The following is a 22,818-nucleotide window of genomic DNA, read 5'->3' as shown; positions in this document are numbered from 1 at the left end:
AAATGTTTTTTTTAACCCAACTTTCATCAACTTTGTCTTTGATGTTTTCAGAGCTATTGTGGTATCCATCTTGGTTGCTTAGTAGTATTGCAGACTCAGGGACCTTTATACTCACATCATATGACAGGTTATATGACCCTTTGATTGCACACAGGGGCACCTTATTCAACTAATTCTGTAACTAATAAAGTTAATTGGCTGGACCATAGATTATTTTAGTGTAACATAGCAAAGGGGACTCTTACGTATGCACTCGCAACTTTTCAGTTTTTATTTTTTTACTAATTTTTAAACAAGATATTCTTTTTTTCACTGTAGTGGACAATTTTGTCAGGCCCAATCCATAAAAATTAAAGAGAACCTGTCAACCCCATAAGGCCCCTCCCCGACTGCCTTAAGATCATTAAATCACAAATAATATTGTCTCCAATGCTGTTTTTTGTTATTTGATCTGATGGCCAACTTTGTTCCCCATGCTTGGTGTATGTAAATGAGCAGCTTGAAGTCAAAGGGGCAACTACCTTCATGCTTCAAGTCAAGATTGCCATGCCTCCTTTTTGCTTCCTTCACTCTTGATGGATAGCTTGTCTTTCTTTCTTCAGGCGCGTGCACCTGATATCCCAGTTTGCGCTAAGTATATTTTGCTGCATGGCTACTGCATCCAGCTTTAGTGTATTCAGCTTTAAAGGCTCATTGTGAGGGTACAGATTCACAGGCATGCTCAATCCCGGGGATCTGCACCTGCGCAATAAGCCTCTGATACCGAGGACACTACAATTGGGTGCAGGCACAGAATATCAGGTGTATCACTAATTTGGCCATCAGTATTCAGTTCAAATAAAACAAGCATTGCAGACAGTATGACTTGACCTTTAACGGTACTACTGGCAGTCGAGGTGGGATGAGCATTATGGAGTTGACATGTTCCCTTTAATTACATTTTGGGGTTGTAATGCAATAAAACAGGAAAACATCAAGCGAGTGAATTTATTTGCAAAGCATGATAGATAGATAGATAGATAGATAGATAGATAGATAGATAGATAGATAGATTTACCACTTATTTTAAATCTGACCTGCTTGAGTTCCTCAAATATTTTACTGAGCAGCTGGCATGACCATACATTTTAGAAACAACTCTTTCTCTGATGTGTGTATGTGAATAATTTTCTTTCTGTCTTGAATTTTTCAGTTGCACATTATATTTCAAGTGACAGCACGATGCATGTTTTATTATTTACATCTAAAAATATATACTGTCTGTTTTTTTTTTCCATTTTGCAGCCTCCACTTTATAGTTTTTGACACTGAAGTCTCACATGATATCCTTAAGGTATGGGATGGACCTGTAGACAGCGATGTTCTTCTGAAAGAGTGGAGCGGTTCTTCTCTCCCTGAAGACATTCACAGCACATTCAATTCCTTGACATTGCAATTTGATAGTGACTTTTTCATCAGCAAGTCTGGTTTTTCCATACAATTTTCAAGTAGGTATAACAAGCTAACATGATTTGGTGTCTGCTTTGCATGGAAATGTTCTTGTATATATACATTCACCTGAATTAGAGATGAATTTCTTAAAATTTGTACTGTGTCTATTTTGGAGAATTTTTTTTTATTTTTTATTTGTGTTCAAATTGATTAAACACAAATGAAATATGACCCCAATTGGCCTAAAAATTGGTATATAACACTCTGAGATCTTCTAGGACTCATTTTTTTTTTAGCTCCTCTCCTCTCCTCACTCCCCCACCACCCCTTTTAAGCTCTTGAACACAATGACAGCAATACCGAATAATGTCACTGACACTGCAATATATAACTTCATAAATGCATGGTGGGTCGTGTTAACAAACAGAATGTTAAAAAACACACTGTACCATTGCATATGTTCGACTTTTTTTATATTAGAAAGATTTTTAAAAAAAAGATCCCTCATTTGGGGCAAATGGTATGTTGTTATGGCAAAAAAAATGGTGGTGTTATGACAAAAAAACCTGTGGCTTGTTTGAACTAAATATCCAAAAATTATACCTTAATGGGGTAAGATCCATGCCCCTGTTTATAAACACAGAAGTTTAAATTTTCAGAAGAAACAGTAGCTTGTTTTCCTCATGCATCCAGAAATTAAGTGTTAATTTCCATAAGAAAAATTATCCCTTTTATTTGGGAGCAGCAGCAGTAAAGTGTGGATATAGAGAGAATAAGGTGTATAGGAGTAATAGGGGCAGCTATAGTAACACCAGCAGTTGCAGCACAACATAGAACAGACAAGGCAATAGATCTGTGTGCAGCTATGTTGGGATAGTAGTAGTAGTAGTTGCAACTGTGTAGCAGTAATGGTAGCAGCAGTACAGCAAATGGAAGTGGCATCATGGGGATTAGCAGCAGGGAGGAGATGCTGATGATAAGCAGCAGGGGCATACATAAATTAAACTGTTGCTGCAGTCTTATGAGCCATCCATAGCACCCCTTAGGCTACCTGCACATCTGCTGAAGAGTTCCTAGCAGAATCCTCCGTTGCAGATTCTGGTAAAAAACAAGGGGCAAAATATCTCTGCAGTGGTATTTCATCTGGCAAAATGCCTGTACTCACTCTGGAGCCTGATGGACCCATTATTGCAAACGGGATCTGGCAGGTTCCGGCATATGCAGATTATGCTATTCTGCTCCTATGCTGGAACAAAATACTGAAATCTGATCGCGTGTACACCTAGCCTTACCAGATGAACTGTGCCAACTGCTACTGCCTTTCCCCCATGGACTTTTCCTGCTGCTTATTATATAATGTGCCATACCCTCCCTCAGGAACTGTTGTCTGCTTCTGTTTGATCCTTCCTGCCCCTCCCCCAATGCTGACTTACTGTTTGTGCTGCTGGCTGAGCAGAGTCAGGGCTTTGGGCAGATCTTCATAGTGCTGGACTGGAGTCTGGACTGGAGACGCTGCTAGATCAGCAGGTCTGAACCAGTCAGGTCACAGTGCGACATGTGCTGACAGAAGATCCAGGCACGGATAAGGTAGTTTGTTGCCCCAGGTACATTAGGCAAAGGGTGCCTCATATGTAGAAATAATAAAAACTAGCTTAGGTCAAGTTCACACTTCTGTTATTTGGTCAGTTATTTCCATCAGTTATTGTGAGCCAAAACCAGTAGTAAAGCCAAGTCAGAGATAAGGTTTAATGGCAAGATTTGCACCTGCTCTGTGTATGTGACCCGTAACTGGTTTTGGTTCCCAAATTCCCAATCGCTGATGGAAATAATTGATCAATTAATTAAAGTGTGAACTTGGCCTAGCTTGTTAAAAAAATAACACACAACTCAGCTGCTTAAGAATATCATAATACACACCATAGCTGCTGCAGAAAACCTAATACAGACCTCAGTTGCTACAGAACTCCTAATACACACCTCAGCTGCTGCAGAACCTCCTAATACACAACTCAGCTCTGCAGACTATTGTAAAAAGACACCTCATCTGCTGCAGAAAGTCATAATACAAACCTCAGATGCTGCAGAACATCATAATTAGGCTTGTGCGAAAGGAGCTTCAGATCATAGATCCAAAGATGATTTGTTCAAAAACTTTGTTTTAAGGGCTCATGCATACTACCACATCGAGTTTTGCGGTCCACAAATTGTGGATCCTCAAATTAAAGATCCGCAAAACATGGATTTGTGTAACAGAATGGGCTGCCCATAATAGAAATGCCTGTTCTTATCCTCAAAACAGACGAGAATAGGACATTTTCTATTTTTTTTTCTGTTTCCATACAACATTAAAATGTATGTGCTTCGTAGGCAAAATTTATTAAGTGTGAAGTTGTACGAGACTTCGGTGAATAACTTTGGGCTTCGATTCTACAACTTTAAAAACATTTTAAAACAGGATTTCTAATGAGTTCTTGGCACACGATTAAAACAAATTTTCTGAACAAATCAACTTTGGATCTAAGATACCTTGTGCCTCCCACTTGTTAAGGAAATAAAAGTAATAGGACAATTGGCTTCTCAGCTGTTCCATGGCCGGGTGTGTGTTATTCCCTCATTATCCCAATTACAATGAGCAGATAAAAGGTCCAGAGTTCATTTCAAGTGTGCTATTTGCATTTGGAATCTGTTGCTGTCAACTCTCAAGATGAGATCCAAAGAGCTGTCACTATCAGTGAAGCAAGCCATCATTAGGCTGAAAAAACAAAACAACCCCATCAGAGAGATATCAAAAACATTAGGCGTGGCCAAAACAACTGTTTGGAACATTCTTAAAAAGAAGGAACACACCGGTGAGCTCAGCAACACCAAAAGACCCGGATGACCATGGAAAACAACTGTGGTGGATGACCGAAGAATTCTTTCCCTAGTGAAGAAAAAACTCTTCACAACAGTTGGCCAGATCAAGAACACTCTCCAGGAGGTAGGTGTATGTGTGTCAAAGTCAACAATCAAGAGAAGACTTCAACAGAGGGAATACAGAGGGTTCACCACAAGATGTAAACCATTGGTGAGCCTCAAAAACAGGAAAGCCAGATTAGAGTTTGCCAAATGACATCTAAAAAAGCCTTCACAGTTCTGGAACAACATCCTATGGACAGATGAGACCAAGAGCAACTTGTACCAGAGTAATGGGAAGAGAAGAGTGAGGAGAGGCAAAGGAACTGCTTATGATCCTAAGCATATCACCTCATCAGTGAAGCATGGTGGTGGTAGTGTCATGGCGTGGGCATGTATGGCTGCCAATGGAACTGGTTCCCTTGTATTTATTGATGATGTGACTGCTGACAAAAGAAGCAGGATGAATTCTGAAGTGTTTCGGGCAATATTATCTGCTCATATTCAGCCAAATGCTTCAGAACTCATTGGACAGAGCATCACAGTGCAGATGGACAATGACCCACGGCATACTGCAAAAGCAACCAAATAGTTTTTTAAGGGAAAGAAGTGGAATGTTATGCAATGACCAAGTCAATCACCTGACCTGAATCGGATTGAGCATGCATTTCACTTGCTGAAGACAAAACTGAAGGGAAAATGCCCCAAGAACAAGCAGGAACTGAAGACAGTTGCAGTGGAGGCCTGGCAGAGCATCACCAGGGATGAAACCCAGCGTCTGGTGATGTTTATGCGTTCCAGACTTCAGGCTGTAATTTACTGCAAAGGATTTGCAACCAAGTATTAAAAAGTGATAGTTTGATTAATGATTATTATTCTGTCCCATTACTTTTGGTTCCTTAACAAGTGGGAGGCACATATGCAAACTGTTGTAATTCCTACACCATTCACCTGATTTGGATGTAAATACCCTCAAATTAAAGCTGACAGGCTGCAGTTAAAGCACATCTTGTTCGTTTCATTTCAAATCCACTGTGGTGGTGTAAAGAGCCAAAAATGTTAGAATTGGGTTAATGTCCCAATATTTATGGACCTGACTGTACATCATAATACACACCCCAACTGTAGCAGAACTTTATTATACACACCTCATCTGTAGCAGAACCTCATTATACACACCTTAGCTGAACACATAAGGCTTTAATCACATCTGTGTTACGAACCTCCATCATAGATCAGGCCATAAATGCTGTACACAATTTTTTAGCTTGACAGGCTCCATGAGGGAAACCGATCAAATCTCATCATAGCGAGATCCGTCAGATTCTGTTGTCCGTGATGTGCCAGATCTGGCACTACCAGGATTTTCATTGTTGTGCTCCAATGACAGAGCAGAACAGCGAAGGTAATTAGCACAGATGTGAAACCTAATACACACTTCAGATGATGCAGAACATAATAATAGTAACAAGAGAAGTCCCATCATGAACACATTTTCTTGGAAATGAGGGGGCAATAAATGGAGGTGTAACATAGGAGAGAACTACAACTCCCAGAACATCCAGGTTGTTATTATTGGACACAAGTGGATATTACAGGGAGAGGCTATAAGAGGAGATAGCTATAACTCCCAGCATGTTCAGGCTGTTATTGTAAGGCATCAGTTGACATATCATGGCAAAGAATGTAATAGGAATTAAATACAACTCCTAGCATGTCCAGACTGTTATTATAGATCTCAGTAAACATTGTAGGGAGAGGGGTACAAGAGGAGAGAACAACTTACTACCAGAATTACCAGATGTTTCAAACCACATTGAACTTTCAGTGATGGTCGGGAGCAACAGCTAATTCAAAAATAGGAGAGCAATTTTGAAGATGCAGAAACAAAATGGAGTAACAAAAAACATGCAATTGCAAAGTTTGCTGATAAATGTTTCAGTGTGAGATTTAACACTAGTATTATACAATCCAAATTGGCACGGGTGGTAAATCTAGGACAGACCTGCAACAATGTCACGTACTAGTACATATAATCATAACTCAGAACTGTCATGGCAAGCAAGCCACGCAGCAAGGGGTCACAACCCCCTGGTTGGGGACCAGCATTGTAGGCCTTGAAATTACATTGAGAGGGAGCTACGCCCACATCCCACAGGTCATTTACCACTTCTATGCACTGGTCACATGATGAGGACATTATCAAAGGTCCTTCAGACTTCTCTGCAGTTCAGTGCTCTGGCTTCCTGCACTGGTCACATTATGATTACATCACCAAAGGTCCATCTTCACATCCTGTGTTCTCTGGGCAGGCAGTAGCAGACACAGTGTATAGATTATGGTAGGCAGGTAGACAGTGGCAGAGACATGTGTCACAGCGCAGTGTGGGTAGTAAACGCCACACCAAACACAGGAGGGAAGAGAAAAGGTACTAGGCCTGGAAACTATGGAAAGGGGAAAGGTCACCACCTATTGAATCCCTAGACCGAGCTCTTACTACTATCATTATGAACAGACCTTGATGGTAGGAATGTTCATACACCGGAACCTAGAGCCCTATCTGACCCTAAAGTGCCCTGGAGATAGTGTCAGGACAAAAGATGACCTGTTCCTTCCCAGCTGAAGGAACAGGAGACTTCCTCAGGCCTAATACCAAAAGATAGGGGAATACAACAAACTAGAAAATAGGAAAAGACACAACTCCGAAGTATGCAAACGAGCAGGAACACAGTGGAGAACCAAACACCAGCACTTCCAAAACCAAAAGGAGCTATCAACCGCATAGCATGATGGGTGACACCAGACTAAATAGAGGAGATGGAATGACCACTTAAGCTACACCTGAGACAAGAGGTGTGGTCATAAACGAGCAACAACACAGAAACAAGTGAAACTAAAGAGGCTGTCAGATCACATCACGTGCAGTCAGTCTATTTAATCTTCTGACCCCCGTCACAGGAGAGACCGTGACAACATGATGGGGAACTGTCCTCACGGATCCTTGCCTAGTTCTTTCTGAAAAAAGCTATGATTTGTACTGTGACAGAGGATAGTTTTGTCTGTTTGAGTGCCATGATTCCACCTGCCTCACTGAAAACCCTCTCTGAGATTACACTGGAGATTAGTACAGACAGGAGGTTGGCCAGTGCCATTGTCATTATCATCACCATCCTCATCTTTTTGCACAAGCAATTCCTCCTCCTCCTCCTTCTGCATTTCCTCCTCCATTGGTAGCTCCTCTGCCACATCCTTCATTTCTTCTTACATGGGCCTTTGTCCTTTTGGGTACCCAAAAGCTACAGGGCATCTTGCAAAGAAATTTAATCTGTTGTTCCTTCACCGTCCCTTGTTGCATCAGCTTGAGCATATGCTTTAAGATAAATGTGAAGACGATGACTTTGTTGATTCCACAGTTGTCCCTACTCACAAATCTGGTGGCCTATTTGGAGGCAGTTGCCACTGCCTGATTTTAAAACAACACATGCAACCTCTTAAGGTGGTCAGGTGCATGGCAAATCATTTGCCACTTTATGCTGCTAGTAGAAATGCTATACCATATGCACAATAGAATTCCAGTGAGTTGTAAGATCGTGGATCAAGTGGAGAAATGGCAGACCGTTCTGTTCTTGCAATTCCAGGAGGGCAACCTTTGCCACATAAGAATGGCTGAAATGTAAGGACAGTCTCCTGGATATGACCAGCACTCTATGTAAGCCACAATGTTCCTGCCATTGCCATTGAACACCTGCACAGTTGGAGTTGGCAGGGAAGACAGCCAGCTGGATTTTTGGCTGTATGTCTACTCTGGCCCAGGCCGATCAGCTCTAATGTCGTGGCAACACTTCGCTTTACACATATCATAAAATGAATGGGAGAGACACTATACCCTGCTTCTGTTGGGGGTGGGAAAATTTCCATCGCAGAGGTGGATAAAAGCTTGGTGTGGGAACCAGACCAATACAAACATAGAGATGTCAATAGAACTTGGCGTTGTTGCTGGGGTGCTGCATTGTCACTGACACAAAAACATTGACCCAGTGGACCATGAAAGACATGTACTTTCCTGGCCAATAACATCTGCCTTAGTCTACAGTGATGTTCACCCTGCCACACAGCAAGAATTGCAAGGAGTGGCCCATGTTCTCCATCATATGACAGAACAAGGCAGGGATGGCTATTTTGGAGAAATAATGGTGGCTAGTTATCTTCCAGCAGGGTTGAGCACATGCCATGAGCTCCCTAAAGGCAGCAGAATCCACCAAGTGGTACTGCAATGAATACACTGCCAGCAGTTTCCTGGCCAGACATTCCGTTATCGATGGCTGATGAAAAAGTATAGAAGGAGGTAGAGGAGTAGTCTCAGCAGGAGAAGCAGTCACTAATGATGATGACAACAAGGACACTCTACTGCAGGTAGATGCACAATGGCTGCTGCAAAAGAGATCGGAAGAAGGAGGACACTCTTGCTGCCCTAGCTGAAGGTCACTTCTATTTTCCCATAGCTACTGATAATGCTGCATCAAGTGCTGAAATTAAGCTATAGAGCCTCATTGTGTCATTGAACACCCACAGCTTATTTTATCTCTTGCAGATCTTGCACACCACAGTGCTTTTGTCTTCCAGCACTGTGGAGAAAAATTGTCAGATGGGAGATACACACACACACTCTGCACAGAGCTAGCGGCAACCAAGCTTGGTTTAGGTCTGGTATGTTTTGAGCCTGGGCGCACAGTATCAAGGCATCACCAGTTCCTGAGCTGACCATAATAGAAGCAGATCTGACAGTTTTTTGAGAGGTTCTTGCTGTACATTGCCTCTGCTCCTGTCGCTGCCACAACCCTCCTCCTCTGATTATACTTTCCCCTGAGCACCCTAATCTGGCTCCTAGGTCCTGTCTAACAGACAATCATCATCATTCTCACTCTCCCCGACACTATGATATGTCCCCCTCCGATCCTTTGCTCCACTAACCATGTTGCTACCACTGCCCCTACTGCCACCACTGTGGCTACAAGTGCCACTACCACCATGAACAACACAGCCTTGCATGGGTTTCCCTGCCTTCAATTGAACCTCCTTGTCATGGCAGTCCAAATGCTGACCTCACATAAGTCATCAACAGGGAGACGAGCATCTTGAGCATCTTCCATAATGCATGGGGGTTTGTTGCCTTTTGTTAGGAAAAAAAATAAGATGCCCCACTAGGAGGGGGCAGTGAAGACAGAGAGGATGCAAATGGAAATATTCTCTGGGGTTGTAAGGAGAAGGAGGAACAGGAGGAATTTTGTGACCTCTGACTGAAAGACTCCTCAGACTCAGAAGTGACATCCACATTATCCTGCTGTGAGGAGTAGTGCACCATCTCTTTGCCCTCTATAATAATGTGGTGCCTATTAGAAGCCAGGGAGAATGGTGTCCTACTGCTACCAGTACTATGACTGCCTGAATGGCTGATGTTGCTACTGATGCTACTACCCATAAAATGACTCTGGAAGATTGTCATGGTCTTACCTGCTTGCTGCTCTCCTTCGTTTGACATGTGCTGGCGGCCATCTTGGTTTCTGGGTTTCTTGTAGCCTTCCACCCTGCGGCTCCTCCTTCCTGGGAGGAGCTGGATGCCTAGCTCATATATATAGGAGGTCTGTGGCTTCAGTTCCTTGCTTGGTCCTCTTGTGTTCACATGCTTCTAAGACTGCTGCTGCTTCTGGTTCCTGATCCTGGCTTCGTCTGACTACCCTGCTGGTTCCTGATCCTGGCTTCGTCTGACTACCCTGCTGGTTCCTGATCCTGGCTTCGTCTGACTACCCTGCTGGTTCCTGATCCTGGCTTCGTCTGACTACCCTTCTGGTTCCTGACCTCTGGCTTCGCAAAGACTCTGCTCGGTTTCACCATCCGTTTGGACTTTTGCTTTACAGCTTTATTTTCAATAAAGCCTTCTTATTTTCACTTCTCTCTTGTTGTACGTCTGGTTCATGGTTCTGTGACATTAGGACCAAGCCATGAATTCTGACGGTACAGGGCCATCCTCGCTACCCACGCTGGTTGCCAGACTTGATCAGCAGGATCACCTGTTGGGTCGGTTCGCTGTGGCGTTGCAAACCCTGCTTGAACGCACGGCTCATTTCGCTCCCGTTGCCGATGGGTCGGTTGTCGCTCCTGGGCTCGCTCCTACTGCCGCTCCGGTTGTTGCGCCAGAGTCTACCCCGACACCTGTTGTTGCGCCTGCGGTGTTTCGGGGTATGACCGGTTCTGCCCCTCTTCCACAGCGCTTTGGGGGAGAGCCAACTCAGTGCCGAGGTTTCCTTAACCAGGTGGGCATTTATTTTGAGTTGCTGCCACATGCCTTTCCTACTGAGAGATCAAAGGTGGGCTTCTTGATCTCGCTGCTCTCGGACAAGGCCTTGGCCTGGGCCAGCCCTTTATGGGAGAACAACAATCCGGTGGTTGCCGAGTTTTCCGGTTTTGTTGCTTCTCTTCGGAAGGTATTCGATGTGCCGGCTCGTGCTGCCTCTGCTGCGAAGCTCCTTATGTCCATCAGACAGGGTTCACGATCCGTAGCTGAATACGCCATTGAGTTTCGTACCCTGGCAGCAGAGGTGGGCTGGAATAATGAGGCTCTGGTCGCTGCTTTCTCTCATGGTCTCTCGGATGCCTTGAAGGATGAGGTTGCAGCTAAGGACCTACCAGTTGAGCTCGAGTCTCTTATTTCTTTCCTGATTTTGATTGACACCAGACTCAGGGAGAGACCTTCCTTTAAGGAGAACCTGCGGAGGTCTTCTAACAGATTGGTGCCTACGTTTGCTGTCCCACCCGTGCCTCCCTCTCCTCCCACGCCTCCTGGGGATGACTTGTCTGGGGGTGAACCCATGCAGCTGGGGTTTGCTCGCCTGTCCGAGGGGGAGAGGGCACTCCGGAGACGCGAGGGCCGATGCATGTACTGTGGTCTCGGTGGGCATTTTCGGTTGGCATGTCCGAACCGTCCGGGAAACGCTCGTACCCTGAGATCCTGTCGGGGGCAGATCTTGGGTGGAGTCTCCTCGTCCCTGGTTTCCCGTGTTGACAAACCACTGATCACTGTTGTCCTCTCCTGGGTCGGGGGCTCGGTGACGACCCAGGCGTTGGTGGACTCTGGTGCTGGTGGTTTGTTCATTGATAGTGTGTTCGCTGCCGCCAATTCCATTCCTCTGCAGGCTCGAGGTTCCCCACTGGCTCTTGAGGCGATAGACGGCAGACCCCTTCTGCCGCCACACGTGACTCATGAGACCCTTCCAGTGGGGATAGCCATTGGTGCCGTTCACAGAGAGTCGGTCTGCCTCCAGGTTATTTCGTCTCCACACTACTCGGTGGTCTTGGGGTACCCCTGGCTCCAGAAGCATAATCCGACTTTCGATTGGAGATCGGTCGAAATCCTCTCGTGGTCACCGCAGTGTGGGGCTAGTTGCATCCATGGGTCTGTCAAGTTGCTGTGTACTTCCTCGGACTCTCTGTTGCCTCCTGAATACGAGGAGTACCGGGATGTATTCGATAAGGTGCGCGCGGTTGCCCTACATCCGCACCGCCCATACGATTGTGCCATAGAGTTACAATCTGGTGCCGTTCCTCCTCGTGGCAAAGTCTATCCACTGTCGGTAGCGGAGAATGAGGCCATGGAGGAGTACGTGAGGGAGGCGCTTTCACGCGGACACATTCGCAAATCTTCGTCCCCGGCAGGGGCTGGATTTTTCTTTGTGAAAAAGAAGGGCGGTGAGTTGAGGCCTTGCATCGATTACAGGGGTCTCAATCGCATCACGATCAAGAACGCTTACCCGATACCCTTGATTTCCGAGCTGTTCGATCGCCTTAAAGGGGCCACGGTCTTTACCAAACTCGACCTGAGGGCGGCATATAACCTGGTAAGGATCAAGGCGGGCGATGAGTGGAAGACCGCGTTTAACACCAGGACCGGTCATTACGAATCCTTGGTTATGCCCTTTGGGTTGTGCAATGCGCCCGCAGTCTTTCAGGAATTCATCAACGATGTTTTCCGTGACCTGTTGCAGCAGTGTGTGGTAGTCTATTTGGATGACATCTTGGTATATTCTGAATCCATGGAGGCCCACATTCTGGATGTCAGACGAGTGTTGCAACGGTTACGAGAGAACAAGCTGTTCGGTAAGCTTGAGAAATGCGAATTTCACCGATCCCAGGTAACCTTCTTAGGTTACATCATTTCCGCTGAGGGGTTCTCCATGGATCCTGAGAAGGTTTCGGCTGTCTTACAGTGGCCCCAGCCCAGTGGTCTTCGTTCCCTGCAGCGCTTTTTGGGCTTCGCCAATTATTATCGGAAGTTCATCAGGGACTTTTCCATGCTGGCCAAGCCTCTCACGGATCTGACCAGGAAGGGCAGTAATTCCCAGGTCTGGCCGCTCGAGGCCATCCGAGCTTTTGAGGCCCTAAAGTCCGCCTTTGTGTCGGCTCCGATTCTGTCGCATCCCAACCCTGGGTTGCCCTTTGTCCTCGAGGTGGACGCGTCTGAGACGGGAGTAGGCGCCCTTCTGTCTCAGCGTAGAACACCAGAGGGTCCTCTGCTTCCTTGTGGATTTTACTCCCGGAAACTGTCTTCCGCGGAGTGCAACTATCAGATTGGTGACAGGGAGTTATTGGCCATCGTGCAGGCCCTTAAAGAATGGAGGCACTTGCTCGAGGGTTCGGTGGTTCCGGTTCTCATCCTGACGGACCACAAGAATCTGACCTACCTTTCTGAGGCCAAGAGATTGACACCACGTCAGGCCAGATGGGCTCTGTTCTTGTCTCGTTTTAATTACGTGGTCTCCTACCTACCCGGTTCCAAGAACATCAGGGCGGATGCCTTATCACGGCAGTACTCCGAGCTGTCCAGGGAGGAGTCGATTCCGACTTCGGTCATACCTCCGAATCAGATCCTGGCCGCCATTCGCACCAGCCTGACCTCTCCCCTGGGTGAGCAGATTTTGGCGGCTCAATCTGGTGCTCCCTCTGGGAGACCCAACGGCAGATGTTTTGTGCCTGAGGAGTTGCGCACTCGGTTGTTGCGAACCTACCATAACTCCAAGACCGCGGGGCATCCTGGAAAGAATCAGCTGTCCTGGGCTGTTTCACGTCTGTTCTGGTGGCCTTCCCTACATTCCGACATCGCCGCATATGTAGCGGCATGCTCCGTTTGTGCCCAGAGTAAGTCCCCTCGGCACCTTCCGTTGGGCCTTCTGCAACCCATAGCCACCGGGGAGCGCCCATGGTCACACCTGGGGATGGATTTCATTGTGGACCTCCCTGCATCCCGAGGCCATACGGTCATTCTCATGATTGTGGATCGGTTTTCCAAAATGTGCCACTGTGTTCCTCTCAAGAAGTTACCCTCTGCACAAGAGTTGGCCACGATTTTTGCCAGGGAGGTCTTCCGGTTGCACGGTTTGCCTAAGGAGATTGTGTCGGATCGGGGGAGTCAGTTTGTGTCCAGGTTCTGGCACGCCTTTTGCTCCCAGTTGGGGATTCATCTCTCCTTCTCCTCGGCCTACCACCCTCAGTCCAATGGGGCCGCAGAACGATCCAATCAGGCCTTGGAGCAATTCCTTCGTTGCTATGTCTCCGATCACCAAGACAATTGGGTTGACCTCCTGCCTTGGGCTGAGTTTGCCAGGAACACAGCGGTGAACTCTTCCTCTGGGACGTCTCCCTTCATGGCCAATTATGGGTTCCAACCTGCCGTGTTACCGGAGGTATTCTCTCCCCAGGATATTCCGGCTGTGGAGGATCACCTTTCCGTCCTACGTGCTTCTTGGGTACAGATCCAGAAGTCCCTTGAGGTCTCTGCGCAGCGCTAGAGACTCCAGGCTGATCGCAGACGAGCGCCTGCTCCTTCCTACCAGGTCGGAGACCGTGTATGGTTGTCCACCCGCAACCTCAACCTTCGAGTGCCCACTCCCAAGCTGGCGCCTCGCTTTGTTGGTCCCTTTCGAGTGCTTTGCAGGGTAAACCCGGTAGCCTATGCCCTTGCGCTTCCTCCTGGCATGCGGATCTCCAACGTGTTTCATGTCTCCCTGTTGAAGCCACTGGTGTGTAATCGTTTTACTTCCTCGGTTCCTCGGCCTCGTCCGGTCCAAGTGGGCAATCGTGAGGAATATGAGGTGAGCAATATCCTGGACTCACGCCTGGTCCGCGGTCGGTTGCAGTTTTTGGTCCATTGGCGTGGTTATGGTCCAGAGGAGCATTCCTGGGTTCCCTCCGCAGATGTCCATGCTCCTGCCTTGCTCCGAGCCTTCCACGCACGCTTCCCTCAGAAACCGTTTTGTGCTCCGCGGAGGAGGGGCCCTTGAGGGGGAGGTACTGTCATGGTCTTACCTGCTTGCTGCTCTCCTTCGTTTGACATGTGCTGGCGGCCATCTTGGTTTCTGGGTTTCTTGTAGCCTTCCACCCTGCGGCTCCTCCTTCCCCTGGGAGGAGCTGGATGCCTAGCTCATATATATAGGAGGTCTGTGGCTTCAGTTCCTTGCTTGGTCCTCTTGTGTTCACATGCTTCTAAGACTGCTGCTGCTTCTGGTTCCTGATCCTGGCTTCGTCTGACTACCCTGCTGGTTCCTGATCCTGGCTTCGTCTGACTACCCTGCTGGTTCCTGATCCTGGCTTCGTCTGACTACCCTTCTGGTTCCTGACCTCTGGCTTCGCAAAGACTCTGCTCGGTTTCACCATCCGTTTGGACTTTTGCTTTACAGCTTTATTTTCAATAAAGCCTTCTTATTTTCACTTCTCTCTTGTTGTACGTCTGGTTCATGGTTCCGTGACAAAGATAGAGGTATGAGTCTTTCTTTTTTCACTCTTCCATTTTCCAGACATTTTATAATGAAGCCTACGGTATAAATGAAAAGGCACAGGTTTGGTAGACAGATTATTAAATGGTACTTGTAAAATGGCAAGTGTTTTTTTTCCCTGTAACTTAAATACAGAGGCAGAATTATTTACCCCTTTCTGTACTACAAATGCACTGCACACTTTACAATTTACTTTGGTAATAATGTGGTTTTTGCAAGAAGATGTCTTTAAACTACACGGTTTGTTGCAGCAATGTTCACTAATAAGGGTATAACAATGTAATTTTTACTGAAAAATGTCTTTGAACTACACGGTATGATGCAGTAATTTGTTCACTATTATTGGTATCGCTATGCAAATTTATGCAAAATGTGTTAAATAATCAGAGTATAAAAATGACATTATTGCAATATTGTTTTTGCCTTAAAGGGGGTTTCTTGGATTTTAATATTGATTACCTATCCTCAGACCTGATCAGCTGGTTGAAGTGAAGGCCACACTGCATTCAAGTGCTGCCTTCCCTTGTTGACCTGCTTAACGTCGACAGCACAGCAGAAAGCAGGTGTAACTACAAGCTGTCCTATTTATTTCAACGGGACAGCTCTTCCTATTCAGTTGTACAGGAGCGAGCAGTCAAACAGAAGGGAATGGGATGGCTTGTGATTACACCTGCTCACCGCTGCGCTGTCAACGACGAGCAGGTAAACAAACAAGGGAAGGCAGCACTCGCACAGAGCGCAGCCTTCTGTTTAACCAGCTGAGTGACGTCGGTGTCGGGTGTCAGACTCCCGCCTATCTGATATTGAGGACCTTTCCAGAAGATAGGTTATCAATATTAAAATCCTGAACAAACCCTTTAACTATCTGTTATTGTATAGTAATATGCAACGTGTTTAATAACATGGGTAAAAAATTATATTATTGCAGTATTGCTTTTGCTCTAATTGCCCATTATCCTTCAGTAATGTGCAATGGGTTTAATAACACGGTTATAAAATGGCATTATTGAAATATTGCTTTTGCTATAACTACCTATCTTGCAGTAATCAGTAATTAATTTAGAAGAAAAAAACGTGCAATTTGCAGCAGAATATATGCTATTGGGGTGCTGGCTATAACTTATATAAGTTATGAACTGTAGAAATTAGGTTAAAAAAAATGCTGTCTGTTCATATACTCAGCAGCTGTATTAAAAACACAATTGGGTGACCAGTTCCTCACTCCCTCACTCTCTCTATATGCTTTCTCTGATCAAATTCCCTATAATATACCCAATTATATCTTATTTTTCTCTCCTTATACTCACCTTATAGTATTCCTATCAACCTATATTAGTGGCTTGTGTCTGTAGTAGCTTTTTGTCACTGTAATAGATTTTTATCACTTTTGACACAGCCACAAAACACCCTTCCAGGTCACAAGCCAAAGATAGAACGGTGATTCTTCTTTCTCAGCATAAGGACCTGCCTGCCTACCGCCCCCTGATTGGCTGTCTTTCAGCCTCTGAGCCAATAAGGGCAAGCTCCCTACCTATACACACACACACACACACACACACACACTTCTTCTTCTGATTGCCCTGTGATCCTCCATTTTCTTACTCCCTCATAGATTTTCCCACCAGTTTTTACAGTTAAATAGAGCTGGTTGCCGTTTTAACATGATTTGTCTGAAACAAATTACAAAAACTTTGGATTTGTTTGGGATGACAAATTTTTGTGAAATTCATAACAAATCCAATTTGTTTAGAATTGATTTGCTTATCTCTATCCTTAGTGTTTTCATCTCCATGAATCACACACATGTGTATACAGTAGACTTTTTTTTTTCAAATGAACTCAAGTTCTAAACAACTTTCTGATCTCAATATTCATTTAATATGCCATGCCTTGAATAAATATTCATAGTAACTGTCAAAAGCAACTTTTTTGGAATCATAGTTTCATTTGTACACTTGTTTCCCTTCAGTCCCTGCTTCCAATTATGTCATCTGTGTGGTAGTTCTATTCATGGGCTATTAAGGGATCATTGTCATGCCAATTCAGCACAGCATGGAGAAAATGAAGATACAAACTGACTTGTGCAATTATATTAATTGTAATCAAGCTACATATTTTTCATTACAGCTTAATTACTATTTAATCAAGCATAAAATCACACACTGAGCTTAGTTGAAAAAAAGTGACCCTTATTTTGTAGACATTACATTTACTAAATGCACCATACTTCTGAACTGTCAACAGGAAAATGCATTACTAATGAAATACTACTTCATGTTGTTGTGCATTCTGTGATAGGGCTATGCAGTGGTGTGTAGTGGCAAGGTGAATAGGAAATATTTTCCAGAGCTTTCTCATCATTTTGGTGTCTTATATGATGCATACCAGTATCCTCCAACAATCAAATTTTTAAACATATTTGTTGATTATTATTTTATATTCCTAATTTTGCATGTCAGTATCTATATTTTAAAATAGACCTGAAATATTGCAGTTTACACACTGGTACTGATCTGTAAAGATCACTTCTTATGAGTCCTCTCATTATTGTCACATGCAGGACTGCACAGGCACCTCTGTTACCAAGGTAGAGGTAAATAAAAGAGAATCAAATGTTGACAATAAGTAATGATCACAGCTTACCTCCTCTCCCTCCCTGCACTGTGACCTCTACATAAGTCACGGAACGTACCCAGAACACTCTCCTAATAAGTCATCTCTACCGTACAGGTCCATGTGCAACTGTAAAGCATATCTATAAACTGTTGTTAACAGAGCATAGAAACTGGCTACATTCCCTGGCAGCTTCATCGTTGTTTACACCATTACAGTAGCTCATTTGAATGTGACTGACCTGCCCTACCAAGGACAGCAGCCTATACATATGACCCAATGTGCCTATGTCACCAATGAATTGGCCACAGATATTGCTGGAATGCTACTACCTTTTTATTCTACTAAGTGAATGATCAAACACTGATGGATATTCCACTCTTTATTATAAAATAAATCTCAGCACAGAGCAATATACTGATGATACAGTTTTAATAATATAGATTCAGTTCCACATTTACTTTACTGCATGGCCAAGAAAAACTGCTTTGTTACTGATGATAGCAAAGTAAGCAAATAGCTAATTAAGGTAATAATAAAGGGATCAATGTCTAAAATACATGTTACTTCAAAATGCCATGATAATTAAAGTAGCCTATAAAGCATTTGTTTCTCTGTTTTTTATCCTTTTACATAGTATCGCAATTAAAGTACTGTACTATAGAGACATAATAATAAAAACAGCGTAAGGATGCATACATTTCTCTATAAAAGAGAACAAGAGAGAGAGAAAGAAAGAAAGAGAGACAACATGAGACAAACAGATGCTTTCTATATTGTCCTAATGCATGTAACACACAAATCAGTGCCAATTTAGAACGTATTTGTTCTTGTCATCTACAAACAGAAATACATCAAGACCTGGGTGTTTATGGCTTTTGTAAGGAGAGTCAGAGCTTACTTGGGTTCTTTTTTGGCCAACAAGAGGTGTACATGGCTCTCCACATGGAGTGTGGAAGGAATCAGATTGACACTGAAGCAATTTAGAACAACAACTTTATTGATCTCATATGGGGCAACAAGTTGGACTCTTACAGTGTTCTGACAGAAGGCAACCAACTTAATTAGAGACAACATGGTAAACACAAACTTTTCAAAGCATCTTTGGAAGGTGAAATAATCAATCTGATTGGTTTCTATGGACCACTAAGCCACTTTTTCTTTGCACCAATTTTGATACAGTTAATCTCCCCCCAGTCTTTCTTAAAGTATACTCTGATGTTGCACCCACCTTTCCTGAGTGATGACTAACCTGTCCTAGAGTCTTTCTTTTTGTGGCAGCAAAGGAGAAGGCTAATAATACTTCCCCACATTTTGCTCAGGTGTTTCTCTAGGTCATGTATCCTCTTTCTATGTGGCACACTAACGCACAGTCTGCACAGGTGTCTTAACAGATCACAGTACCTCTTCTTGCAACATTAATTCACACTGATTATATCTGCACACCACACAGGTATTTATCTATTTGCAGGAAGCTGGCTGGTCTGTTTCTCCAGATTTGACTTCTCACAAATCCACTGGTGCTCAAGGTGGTGGTGGTGGTGGGGTAAGGCAGGCTGCACTTCTCTGCTGTGGGTGTTACATTATATATATATATATATATATATATATATATATATATACAGTACAGACCAAAAGTTTGAACACACCTTCTCATTCAAAGAGTTTTCTTTATTTTCATGACTATGAAAATTGTAGATTCACACTGAAGGCATCAAAACTATGGCATCCAGACATGTGGAATTATATACATAACAAACAAGTGGGAAACAACTGAAAATATGTAATATTCTAGGTTCTTCAAAGTAGCCACCTTTTGCTTTGATTACTGCTTTGCACACTCTTGGCATTCTCTTGATGAGCTTCAAGAGGTAGTCCCCTGAAATGGTTTTCACTTCACTGGTGTGCTCTATTTTGTGCGTTTTTCACGCAACGCAGGCCCCATAGAAGTGAATGGGGCTGCGTGAAAATCCCTCCAGCCCTATTGTACTATGCATTCTGTAACCATGTTATAAGGGAAAATAATACAATCTACACAACCTTAAACCCAAACCTGAATTTCTGTGAAGAAGTTCGGGTCTGGGTACCACATTCAGTTTTTTATCACGCGCGTGCAAAACGAATTGCACCCGCGCGATAAAAACTGAACGGAACGCAATCGCAGTCAAAACTGACTGCAATTGCGTACCTTCTCGCGCAGGTTTTCCCTCAACGCATCTGGACCTTATCCGGACACGCTTGTGTGAAAGAGGCCTTAGTTAGTTAGTTAGTTTATATACACTGCTCAAAAAAAATAAAGGGAACACTTAAACAACACAATGTAACTCCAAGTCAATCACACTTCTGTGAAATCAAACTGTCCACTTAGGAGGCAACACTGAGTGACAATCAATTTCACATGCTGTTGTGCAAATGGGATAGACAACAGGTGGAAATTATAGGCAATTAGCAAGACAACCCCAATAAAGGAGTGGTTCTGCAGGTGGTGACCTGACCACTTCTCAGTTCCTATGCTTCCTGGCTGATGTTTTGGTCACTTTTGAATGCTGCCGGTGCTTTCACTCTAGTGGTCGCATGAGACAGAGTCTACAACACACACAAGTGGCTCAGGTAGTGCAGCTTATCCAGGATGGCACATCAATGCGAGTTGTGGCAAGAAGGTTTGCTGTGTCTGTCAGCGTAGTGTCCAGAGCATGGAGGCGCTACCAGGAGACAGGCCAGTACATCAGGAGACGTGGAGGAGGCCGTAGGAGGGCAACAACCCAGCAGCAGGACCGCTACCTCCGCCTTTGTGCAAGGAGGAACAGGAGGAGCACTGCCAGAGCCCTGCAAAATGACCTCCAGCAGGCCACAAATGTGCATGTGTCTGCTCAAACGGTCAGAAACAGACTCCATAAGGGTGATATGAGGGCCCGACGTCCACAGGTGGGGGTTGTGCTTACAGCCCAACACCGTGCAGGACGTTTGGCATTTGCCAGAAAACACCAAGATTGGCAAATTTGCCACTGGCGTTCTGTGCTCTTCACAGATGAAAGCAGGTTCACACTGAGCACATGTGACAGACGTGACATAGTCTGGAGACGCCGTGGAGAACGTTCTGCTGCCTGCAACATCCTCCAGCATGACCGGTTTGGCATTGGGTCAGTAATGGTGTGGGGTGGCATTTCTTTGGAGGGTCGCACAGCCCTCCATGTGCTCGCCAGAGGTAGCCTGACTGCCATTAGGTACCGAGATGAGATCCTCAGACCCCTTGTGAGACCATATGCTGGTGTGGTTGGCCCTGGGTTCCTCCTAATGCAAGACAATGCTAGACCTCATGTGGCTGGAGTGTGTCAGCAGTTCCTGCAAGACGAAGGCATTGATGCTATGGACTGGCCCGCCCGTTCCCCAGACCTGAATTCAATTGAGCACATCTGGGACATCATGTCTCGCTCTATCCACCAACGTCACGTTGCACCACAGACTGTCCAGGAATTGGCAGATGCTTTAGTCCAGGTCTGGGAGGAGATCCCTCAGGAGACTGTCCGCCACCTCATTAGGAGCATGCACAGGCGTTGTAGGGAGGTCATACAGGCACGTCGAGGCCACACACACTACTGAGCCTCATTTTGACTTGTTTTAAGGACATTACATCAAAGTTGGATCAGCCTGTAGTGTGTTTTTCCACTTTAATTTTGAGTGTGACTCCAAATCCAGACCTCCATGGGTTAAAAAATTTGATTTCCATATTTTTTTTTTGTGTGGTTTTGTTGTAAGCACATTCAACTATGTAAAGAACCAAGTATTTCAGAACAATATTTAATTAATTCAGATCTAGGATGTGTTATTTGTGTGTTCCCTTAATTTTTTTAAGCAGTGTATATAATACAGATAGTTAGTGGGAGATAGTCAGTGTAGGTTAGATAGTGATATAGTGTAGCTGATTAGTTCTGCTGTCCATACATGCTACATAAATAGTGCTATATGTATGTGTGTATGTTACATACATACATACATACTGCTGTGATGTCACAAGTTCACAACAATACTTAGTGCACCAATCACTAATAAGTAGTCAGACCTGTTAAAATGTGAATTTGCACGTATTGCGCCTAAATATTTGCATCATTAGTGCCGATTTCGCAATTGCAAATATATTGGAGCACTCTATCTACATATAAAGCTATTGTAATGTTAAGCCTTGCCAACCATTTTCTCCAGTCTCAGGAAATTTCTAGCATCTTGAAAAATGTTGCTATAGTGACCCACGCCTATATTTCGTGCGCATTACAGGAATATTACATTGCCGATTTTTTGCAATCAAGTAAATGATCTTGAATTCATGAATTTGCAAATATATGAAGAATATTCTACCACATATTAGCGAATTCGAATATTGCCCCCTCATCACTATTGTTCATGCAGTGTGGGTTATGGATCAGTGTGGGATGTGGCCAAAGTATGTCCACTTCTATGCCTTTCTGGGACTCTTCCAGTCTTTCTGTATCTCTTTTGCAACCTGCTGATGACCCTTTGTGACACTCTAAGCTCAGTGGCTACTTCTCTCCGAGAACATCCTGCTTGAAGCCTCATAATGATGAGGTACTGTTGATCAATTGTTAGGTGTCTTCTTGGTCTCATGATGTCAAAGTGTGAACAGCATGATGAGGAAGACTGTTTGAATACCAATTGCAATTGAACCAAAAAATGCATTGGGCGATTTATGGATCAAACACCTGTTGTGAATTTTGGCGTTAAGGTCCTTGTTAGAGAACAGCAAGTTGTGCAAAAAGTACTGAAACATTGAACAGTTGGACATATGCATTCAAAAGTTTAAAGAAGGTCACATCAAGTTCACCTATAAAGGTTAGAGTGCATTTTAGATTCTCCTGAAATTTCACCCACAAGCCAAATATACCTAACTTTTAGTGTATGACGATAGGTAAGCGAATGATAGAATGATAGAAAAACAAACAAACAGCTTGCGTAAAACACCCTGCACTGTTCATTTTTTTAATTTTTTATTAAGAAAGGTCCAAGAACTATCAATTTTTAGTGACAGATGCTTTATTTTTAT

The 22,818-nt window shown here is 44.3% G+C and overlaps 1 protein-coding gene across 1 annotated transcript in view; it reads left to right on the top strand.

The window, feature by feature from the left end:
- Positions 1–22,818, top strand: part of CSMD1 (CUB and Sushi multiple domains 1) — a 2,494,699-nt gene that overhangs the window by 1,693,359 nt on the left and 778,522 nt on the right. Inside the window, exon 26 of the mRNA XM_040430026.1 lies at positions 1,285–1,487. Within this exon, the coding sequence (XP_040285960.1) occupies positions 1,285–1,487 (203 nt within the window). The remainder of the gene's footprint in view (positions 1–1,284; positions 1,488–22,818) is intronic.

The sequence above is a fragment of the Bufo bufo genome, chromosome 4 (genome assembly GCF_905171765.1).
Source record: "Bufo bufo chromosome 4, aBufBuf1.1, whole genome shotgun sequence".
Lineage (NCBI taxonomy): Eukaryota > Metazoa > Chordata > Amphibia > Anura > Bufonidae > Bufo > Bufo bufo.
This window is presented reverse-complemented; position numbering and strand designations above follow the sequence as displayed.